Consider the following 10,317-nt stretch of genomic DNA (forward strand, 5'->3'; position numbering starts at 1 on the left):
TAGCCGGGCGAAGCGGAGGCACCAGGCAGCGCTCGGTGCGGCCGGGCGGAGCGGAGGTGAGACATAAACTTTAAAGGATTTAGGGATTTTAGAGGAGCTGGCGTTTTAGTTAGAAATAAGCTTTATTGGAGTTAATCCAAATAAATGGGTAGGCCTCTATGAAGTTAAGAGTTGGTAGTTAACTAGTAATTGATTGCTTGTCAGCACAATGTTTGGGTAGCTGGGTTTATAATGAAGAATATAGAAACTGATAAATAGCTTTTAGGAACATAAGACAATTGTAGGACTCCTCTGTTCTGAAACCAATTGAAGATGGGAATGGGAGTTCTACCAAGGGTTCATTTGTCATGTTTGCATTGAAAAGGTAGAAAGGTCAGAACGAGGAAGACTTCATTTATTTCCTCATTTTGGGACCCCTCCCCATGCAAGGGACCACCGACCCATTTCAAGGAACAAACTACGCAGGCTTAATAGTTTTTGAACTAATTACAATATGAAGTGGGGAATGGGATGTACCAAAGTTATGAATATGCATTTGTATTTTGGGTATTCAATACATGTATGGATTAAAGGACTCTGTAATCAGCTGTAAATTTGGTGTGTCTTGGGGAGCTATCCCACAATAAACATTCACTTTCTAACTTTAAACTGTTAGAGTCTTTGTCCGTCACAGATGGATATCACTACTACATCAATATCCATATTTTTAATAAATCAGGGGCACTGGTTTCGGCAGGGGAGCTTTCCCCAAAGCGGCCACATAAGAAAACGTTACCTTGCAAAGCAACAGTCTTCATTCAACAGGCATTCATTTTCTTCTAGCAGCCGTTTATCAAGCAGGCACTGAGATGAAGTTTTACCAAATCTTTGTTATTTCATCACCATCCTAATTTAAGGTTAGGATTGTGCTTTCAGAGGGAAGCAAATACAGTTATGAAAACTCTAAGTTGGGTTTACTTGCCAGGCACCAACAGCTCGAGTCAGTCGTCCATGCCCTGGGATGGCCTGGCCAACACCTTTACCTGCCTTGCTGCTTCTTTAGCAGGACATGGCACGGTACTCAGAAACACCAGCACCTTTCCCACAGCATCACCCTCTCCCTGCTCCCACCTGGTGCAACTTAATGCCCAATGTTCTAGCTTACATTCAAGGGAACTTTCTTCTGTCCTTAGTTCCTGAGGTTTGGGAAATTATTCTTTTTTGCCTTTCTTGATTGGCTTTGGTTTGTTGGTTCAGGGCAGTTTTTTTCCCTAATTAATGCTTTACAGACATAAAACAGTATTTCCCCCTCATTTTACCTCTCTTCTGGTCTATTTAGGTCAATAGAGACAATATTAAGGCAAGCAATTATTGCATTCACTAGCCCTTGATTACAATGACTAACAAAAGTTCTGATCCATCCTACCACATTTTCATGATAGTTTAACTTCCTCATTTTTAGGATAGGTTTTTGCAGACTAACAGCCAATAAATCTAATACATAAGACAACTACTGCATTTCATGTCCCCCTTCCTTTATTTTTGCTGTCATCAGCTGTCTTTAAAGTACTTAATTTTAGGGCAGGAAACAAATGTACCTCTTTAAAATATTATCACTCTTTTAATTTTAGGGGTTTTTTTATTAATAACTAGTTTGCATTTCAGAAGAGTCAAGCACAGTTATCTAAAAGTTAATCATAATTGTCATCTTTTCTTAAACACAGAAAGCAAGAACGTTGGCCAGCATGCTTAACTCAGCAGTTGCCAAGGCATCAGCATGCTCATGGTAATGAATTCTTTCTCTAAGATGATGAAGTAACAAAGTAGACAATGCAGAGTTCACACACAAGACAGCATTTCTCAGGAAGCCCTTTATTAAGTCAAGGCAATAAAGAAAAAAACTACTGTTATTCACCATGCTTCTCCTCTTGAGGTGGTTCATACTGAGCCAGCTGTGGATTTAAAGAAAGGAATTTAGTTAGTTGCAATATTTCATGTAACACTCTATATTAAGAGGTGAAGGAAAATGTATGGTCTGGACTTGTTCCATTTACTTTGTACATTTTAACTCACTCATCCTTATGCAAGTGCATTTTCAAGCCAGGCAATAAAGTAACCCTTCCCCAAAACATCCATTTCTCACACTGTATAACCATGCAGCCATTACAAGGTGCATTTTTAAATGCACTTTCAAGCACATTTGTCTTGCCCTCAACTTTTCCCTGTTTCTAATTTAGCAGTCTTTAAGCACTCTCATCTTACATAGCAATTGATCACGGCTGGGGTACTACAAGCTTCCACAGAAACACGATTCAATGAAACAAACAGTCATTCTCACTGCAATAGTATCCAAGCTGACATTTCTTGTAATCATTCTAGCTGCCATTATGCTTTCTGGAGAGCATAGCCTGGGCAGCTCCACACTGAAATATGACCTTTGCTTGTAAAGTTACTACCAAAGAAAGATACAAAGTTGTTCACTTGACCTCAGTGGCTTTAAAGATTAGTTCAAGCTTCAAAAACAGTTCAAGAATTATGGGCATCTCTCTGAAATATGCTGGTTCAGTTTATTCAATTAAGATTCCTCCCCTCTGCAAACTTCAGAGTGGGTTAAAATTAAACAAAGTACATATAAATAAAATTTAAAAGCATAAATAAAAATTAATAATAAAAAATATGTACATATGTTCCTTCCTACCAGCAACAGTAAATTGCAGCAATCACGCTACTGCTAACAAGAACCACTAAAATTTTATTTTTTTATTGTTGTAGATTTTACTACAACAAATGATTATACACAACCCAAAGTCAGTTTTCTTTTCTACCAAGGACCTAACTGTTGATTTCCTGTCCTCCTCCAAGACACATGAATATCTGACATTCGTGTGATGAATGCAACAGTAGTTACCAATAAAATCACAGTTAAAGACAGGTATTTTATGTTAGAGGATGCTACAAGAGAATGGTAGTGCTCTCCCTGCTGTGAGAACTTCTACAGTATGTCAGAATGATGGGCATTACATTGTAGAGGAAAGAACAGGAAAAAACAAAACACACTAATACTGGGAAATATGTAAAGAAGGAGTTATTATTTAAAGAATGAACAGGAAAGCACCAATGAACCACGATTCCAAAGGGTTACTTTCCTGCAACAAGTTTTGACTTCTTGAAAAGACTTCTTTAAACAAAGACCCAGATTACTCTGCTCTTATCTGTCCATTTATTATCAGCTGCATTTTTAAGTCTGCTAAAACAAGTGGCTGGTCTACTGCTACTCTGTCTAAAATTGTGTTCTTTGCCATATTTCCTAGTAAGAAACAACAAATGTGGCTGAGGGTTCATAATGGGTAATAGGGAAGAAGGAGAATTACAAGGACAGCAGGATGGCACTCTGGACAAGAAATACAAAGAATCCTTTCTCACAGAACTACAGTGAGGGGGTTGTCTCCCACTAAAACTCAGGGGTATTCACATGTGACAATCACTATCCTCTTTCAATCTGCAGTGGCTCATAAGCCATGGCATATTAAGTATCTCACAGGTTTCCTTCCTCAGTGTTGTTAGAGAGCTGTTCACAGCTCAGAGCTCTCTCAGACAGCCTGCAGACCCATTAAAGAACGGCCCTGCCCTAGCTAGCACTTCAGATTCATTGTTGTTTCAGATAAATACCAAGGTCACTTGAAGTAAAAAGCACAAATTGTTGTTCCACACGGATCTAAGTGCCTGTGTAAGACCCTGCCATGTGGAAGTCTGTGCCAAGTGACACAAAGTAATACAAAATATTCCTCCTTCAATCTGCCTTTTAAAAAGCTTTATAATGGATACTTGTTTTTCAAAACTGTCCTGAAAGCATGATCTACAAAATATCAGATAACTTAAACACATCCAGACAAGACTCAATACAACGTATTGGACATGATAATACACTTCCTCTAAATAAATAAAATCCCTAGTTTAGCAATATCTTATGTTATATACCATAATAAGTGTTCCATAAAAAATAATAATCTTTACTACAATGAATTCTATCAGCATTTCTCAGTCATGAGGCTAAACAATACAACAACATCTATCAGTTACTCTAATGGAAGAAAGTTAGCTCTATTATAATTAAAATATTTTTCTTGTTGTATAAGATGGAACTATAGAGTAACACCAAGTAGACTTTTACCTTGGTTTTCAGTTTTTTATTTTCTTCCAGCACAGCTTCATATTTTTCTTTCATCTCTGCCACTTCCAAGCGAAGTGCTTCTATTTCCGGATTCTCAGGAGCTGAAGCTCCCAGATGATGCTTCAGAAAACTGATATTTAGATGTTAAGTATTTCTTCAGTTGTATGTCTACATTTTAGATTAAACCCCCTCGTGTTGAAGTTAACACTGCAGTATAAATGGTCAAAATTGAGGTAAACCACTGAGATTACTACAGGAAAAAAGTTACCAAAATAAGAGAGCTTTTCAAATTCATATTCCTTAAAAACAAACAAAAACAAGATATCAGTACAAATCCTTATGTGTTACTGCACCCTTCTTTTCTTTTCTTAATGGCAGATGTTTTGAAGAATTAAAATAACAAAAAAAAGAAGCCATACCCAAAAATGGAGGCTGTTTAAAAACAGCAGGAAAACAAATATTCTAGTTCCCCCTTTCTTCATGTATTTAAAAACAAACAAACAAAAAAAAACAACAGAAAAAGGAAGTGTGAAGAAGCAAACTTCAGAACCCATTGCCACTGCAGGTACTCCAAGCTAATGCTGCAGGTCTCCAACACTGAAATGGCTCTAACTTAGCTCCATAACTGCTGGCACACTGAAATACCCAGCTCTCCTGCATCTGTCAGACTGTTAGCTTGTGAAAATGCAATTATTAGGGAAAATGCATTGATAAAAGTCACATTCCCAATGCAAGGCTTCAAAAAGAGCCTATGCAGTTCACCCATGAGTCAGGAGCAGTACTGTGCATGAAGTCTCAATAAATAAGTCACAGCAAGAAAAAGGATACTCCAGTGCACTATCTGGTTTCTCTGGCTCTTCATATAAGGCTACCAACACTGCAAATAGAAAATATTCAACAATTGCAAGAAGTTCATGCAGCTCCAAGTTTTTCAAACACATACCAGCCGTCAGAAAGCATACATGTTGCATTTTTCCATTTAACAAGATTTTCACCTGTACACTATGGCATAAGCAACAGGTCCGCTGTATCAGAGGGGACAGAGCATTCCAGCTGGTAACAGCTCAAGAGTTTTCTTGATCCCTAACCCCACAGAGTCTTTGGCTATTCTAGCACAGAACACAAAACATCCTGAAAAATTTTACATATGCCACATGCACCCTAGTACTAGCTTTCGCCAGTAAGCCTGAAATCCTAACTATAGCGTTCATAAAACTTCTACTTAAGCTACATCTTTATACCACAAGACATCGGCAGTTTTGTAACTTCCAGCAGAACAGCAAACACCCATTGAGCATCCAGTTACAAAACTAAATAGCTACTAAATGGCTGGCGCTGAGAATCTTTACGGATGGGGGCTCTAATGGCCAAAACCGCCAGACAAAAGCAGCAATAACCCGACAATTTTAATAAAAATAGCCACACACACAGCAACATAATAGGAGACTGTCACATGAATACCCAGGAAGTTCCCAAAAACAACCACTCCCTGCTCCCCACAGGGGCCACGTGCCAGTTTCAGATGTCTGCACTACACAGCCAAACTGGTTTGCAGCTCAGCACCTCCTAAGCACCTCCTAAGTTAAAAGCAAAATGAGGCTGCTTGGGAGACTTGTTTTGCCATCCCATAGGATGGTAGTGCGATTGAAAAATCAAATGGTACTCACACACCAGGCCAAGAGTCTTAGTGCAGCAGCTATTGGCTTGACATCCTAGATCTGCTGCTCCCTCTTTAAACAGCATCTTTTCAATATTAGCAGAATAGTATTTTTTTTCAATATTAACACATTTTTGCCACGTACTATTGGAAGGTTCTCAAAAAGATTTTAGAAGGATTTCGAAGATACCAAGTCACAGGTGTCAAGTTTAGCATCATCATATCCCCCTGTTTGATGTGGAGAGTCATTAATCCAGAACTTAGTGGTTTTTTCTAGAATGAATGAAACTAAGTTCCATCCAATAAAGGGTATGAAACAAAGTTTTTTTTTAAGACAACATTTGCTGTTATTTCATCGCAAGCACTGACTTCCTCCGGAGAAGAACTTCACGAAAAGCACCCATTGAAAGAAAATAAACTAACCAACCAAAAGCAGGCATTGAAAGTAGCACTTTGGCCGGAGATGTCTCCATCACACCCCGCGATGGGAAGGGACCCGCCCGCCTCGCCGTTCTGCACGCACCTCCAGCACTGCCCCCCGCACGGTGGGTGAGGAGCGGGACGGGAGCGCTCTGCGGCTCCCGGGGCGCCTTTCCCGCGGCCCGCTGCCCTCTCCCGCCGTGCTCCGCCCCGCCGCGCACCTCGGGCTCCATTTCCAGGCCACGCCGCACCAAGTTTTCCAGGCGAGTTCTTCTGCCGGCCGCCTCGCCGGACTGAGGAGAAAAAGCGATCGGCGAGGCGAGGCGGGAAGCCGATGGAGAGCGGCAAGGCAGCCCGAGGGACGGCCGCGGCACTGCCGTGCGGGGCGGCAGCTGCTCCGCGGGACACCGTGAGAGGAACCGCACCCGCCCGCAACGCCCCCGAGGAGCGCCCGCCGGCCCCCGGGGCGGCACGACGCGAGCCGGACACTTACCCTTGGTGAACATGTCCAGCACTCCCGACTTCTCCAAGTACTGGCGGAACTGCTCCCGCTTGGAGTCCGCGGCCTGAGGGAGGACGCCCACACGGTCAGATCGGCAGCGCGCCCCGCCTCGACTGCGGAGGCGGCCCTTTGGCACAGGCCGGTCCCGCTCTCCGCCGCGGAGGCGGCACGAAGGGCCGAGCCGGTGTCGGTCGGCGGCCCGCCGCTCCGCGCAGCCGGCACGGAGAGCGGCACCGCGCCCACGCCGGCGCGCTCCCCCCTACCTTGTGGTGCGCCATCTGACCCGCACGGCGCCTGCCCCGGCCGCGCGCCTGCGCCCTGCGCTTTAACGGCGCGAGCGCTTCTCCGCGGTTACCACAGCGACGGCGCCGCGGCAACGGCCGGGACCGCGCCCCGCGCGCCGGGCCCCGCGCGCCGCCCTCGCTCCCCTTGCGGGGCGGCCTCGCCCCTTTTCGGGACCGCCTCGCTCCCCTCAGGACAGCCTCGCTCCCCCTCGGACCGGCCTCGCCCCCTTGCGGGGCGGCCTCGCTCCCCTCGGGGCGGCCTCGCTCCCCCTCGGAGCGGCCTCGTTCCCTTCGGGGCGGCCTCGTTCCCCTCGAGGCGGCCTCGCCCCCTTTCGGGACCGCCTCGTTCCCCTCAGGACAGCCTCGCTCCCCCTCGGGGCGGCCTCGCCCCCTGTTCGGGGCCGCCTCGTTCCCCTCAGAGCGGCCTCGCCGGCCCGCTCGCCGCCCAAGGGGAAGCCGAGGCCGGCGCTGTGCCCCCTTTCTTGCGCGGCTCTGGCCCCCGTCCCGCTCTGCCCTGCTCTCCTGGCCGGGGACGGTTCCGGGGCTCAGCTCAGCAGCCTCCGGGGCTGTGCCGCCCGCTGGCCGGGACCCCGCCACACGCGGCCCCGGAGCTGCGAGCGGTGGCAGCGGCGATCGTCCGGCCGTGACCGGGCCCGAGCGGCTCCGAGCTGTCCTGAGGGTCACTGGAGTTTTTCTGTTTTCCAATGTAAGCACTCTGGTTTGTGGTTTTAGAAATTCAAATTAATTCTGATTAATACATTTCAGTAGCTGCAGCTGACTGAAATCCCAGGAGAAAGTTGCAGCAAGCACAGCTGCAGAGGTGCCTACCCAAGAGGCTCTGAAATCTTCACGTCGAAAGTCTTTTGCCTTAGCCTGTAAAAAAAAAAAAAGGCAGTTATACCTGTTTATTTTTCTGAAACGCGGTCTACAATCTATTTATTGTAGAAATGAAATAATAATAATTAAAAAAGACCAACCAAATGATCTTGCACATATGATGTTAGGGAGTTTTTACACTTTTTCTCCATGCTCCTCCGCAATGTTTTTATTTTTCGGTAGTTACTCTTCCTTTGACAAAGTGCTGTGATGAAACAGAATGTTTAACTCCTGTCCAGACATTTTAAAAGTTCATAAAATTCCTCTCACGGCAGCAGAAAAATTGTTTTTTAACTTGTCTTGAACAATAAAAATACAAATGTCATATCCCATATGTGAACATCTAAATGCTGACTTTGTATTATTTAGACAGCAGGAACAGAGTGCATTAAATACAAGGCTTTTTATTATGGAGAGATTAAATGCAAAACAAGCATTAGCAGTTATTGCCCACAGAATTTATGCATCAAGAAATGCAAGAATCAAAGCCACAGCAGCAGCATTAACTTGCCTAAGTCACATTATACAGTAATGTACATTCCAGTATATTACAAAACCTTAAATTTTACAGTGTAAACACAATTACGTAGGGCTGTATTTATGTATACAGATAGAAGTGAAAAGGATACTTGCTGGAGAGAAATCTACAGGGAATAGTTTAAATAATCCCAGTGTGTATTTCTTACGTCGATGGCACCAAATTAATGTTGCTGCTACAAGCAAAAAAAGCCTTTTAGGTTTTCTGGCTCCTTTTCTGCCAGTATTGTACAGTGTTCAGTCAATCTGAAACATGGCTGTCTGTTAAGCATAATGACAGTGCCCTTTAAGACTTTAATCATGCTGTAACATCATTATCCTGTATCTCACAAATCATTTTTTTCAGTACATGAACAGTATGTCAAATCTGCTAATAAAAAATACACCCACAAATACTCATGCATTCCAGGTGGGGCCACCTCACCGAGTATTTACAGTGTTTCAGAGCTATGCAACTCAAATCAATGTATTTCACACATAGAAAGCTTGATTACAAATGTACCATAGTGTTTTGTTCATCTTTGCCTCCTTTATTATTTCAAGATGTTTCATGGAACTTCCTTTACACCATGTGGACCTGAACAGCAAGTGGATAAATGTCCCAATGTTTTGTAATTCCTATAAAAAGCATAAACACAAATTCTCCTCCTAAACAGGTAGAAGCTTTATTTGATTTGAAAGTTTATCAGAATTCAGGGGACAGACAAACAGAAAAGGAGTAGTTTTATTGTTTGATAAACCTTTATATGTCTTTTGACATTGTGACTGAAATCAGGAAGGTACTACCATATTTACTTTTTTTGGTTCTCATTTTTTGGCTTTGGGTTTTGATTTTTTTTCTGTTTTCCATAGTAAGCTTTCTGGTTTGTGAAATTTAAAATGTCTGATTAGTAAATTTCAGTAACTTGTTTTCTGATTTTGCTATCTTATTAGTGCTATGAAAATTATTAAAAATAAAGCTCACAACATGTCTGTAATTCATGATGTTTTAAAAAAATCAGTGGTGTATTGAATTCTGATCGTATGCTATGAGAAATACACTTTGATTTTTCTGCTGAGGAAGTCAGTGGTGATAACACTGAAAAGAAAGTGTACCATGGAGCCAAAGAATTCATTATCTGTTTTGTAAATGCTTTTTCTCTTTGTATTTACAAGTTTGAACAGTGGAATAAGTTTACCATTCTGCTTTTGGTCAGCCACCAAGTGTCTGTTTTAATTCTCAGACTGATTAGGCAGAGCCATGTTTACCAATACATTCTTCTGAGAGCATCCTTAGCCTAATTTGATTTACTGGTCTTTGTAAAAAATATCATTAGACTGCAAACTTTGTCTTCTGCTTTTATTCAGTTCAAATAGTATCAGCTGTCATTTTATGCCTTTTTCCTAATATGTGGATTAGGAGGATGTATTTTTTCCTTTTTAGCTGGAGTGTAGAAGTTTATACACTGAGTCTATGCCACAATTTCATTACAAAGGAAGTAAAGAGACTGCTTAAAATTACTTAGCTACTATTCAAAGAGTTACACAAATTTTCTACCTATGTGAAGAGCTGGTTAAAGTTGAATTATTTAGCTACACTTACACAGGTCTGGGCTGTGTCAGTGTTCAGGGATTATCCCAGCAGTGTTCAGTGCAGCTGATGAGTTCACCCCTGTTATATTTGAAGATCAGTGGGGGCACGCCTGCTGCTGGCATTACTTGACAGTGACTGTTGCCTAGACAGAGAGAGAAGCTTAGGACTGTTCCAGTTTCTGCTTTGTGTCGATTCTGAGCTCACCACCCCCACAGAATCAGAAGTGTCTGCTCGGCTGGAATTTCTTCCATCAGCGTTGTAAGGAATTTGGGCTTTGTTTGCACTGAAACTGCTTTGTCTTCTGTCACTGTTCTTTGG

At 42.9% G+C, this 10,317-nt stretch overlaps 1 protein-coding gene across 1 annotated transcript; it reads right to left on the bottom strand.

The window, feature by feature from the left end:
• Window positions 1-1,835: 1,835 nt before the first annotated feature.
• Window positions 1,836-7,151, bottom strand: MYCBP (MYC binding protein). Its single transcript, XM_071453413.1, has 5 exons — window positions 6,993-7,151; window positions 6,721-6,793; window positions 4,979-5,027; window positions 4,151-4,280; window positions 1,836-1,931 (listed from the first exon to the last, which is right to left on the bottom strand). Exons 1-5 carry the CDS (start codon window positions 7,005-7,007, stop codon window positions 1,887-1,889), a joined length of 312 nt encoding a protein of 103 aa, XP_071309514.1. The 5' UTR covers window positions 7,008-7,151; the 3' UTR covers window positions 1,836-1,886.
• Between the last annotated feature and the right edge of the window lie 3,166 nt (window positions 7,152-10,317).

The sequence above is a fragment of the Agelaius tricolor genome, unplaced genomic scaffold (genome assembly GCF_023055355.1).
Source record: "Agelaius tricolor isolate 1412-34295 unplaced genomic scaffold, bAgeTri1.0.p SCAF_36, whole genome shotgun sequence".
Taxonomy (NCBI): Eukaryota; Metazoa; Chordata; class Aves; order Passeriformes; family Icteridae; genus Agelaius; species Agelaius tricolor.

What these genes read in the sequence shown, in the direction of transcription:
- MYCBP (XM_071453413.1), bottom strand. An exon ending in GCTGGACATGTTCACCAAGG is followed by an intron (nt 5,028 to 6,720) that starts GTAAGTGTCCGG and finishes TTCTATTTGCAG; the next exon opens with TGTTGGTAGCCTTATATGAA. An exon ending in AAACCAGATAGTGCACTGGA is followed by an intron (nt 4,281 to 4,978) that starts GTATCCTTTTTC and finishes TCTAAATATCAG; the next exon opens with TTTTCTGAAGCATCATCTGG.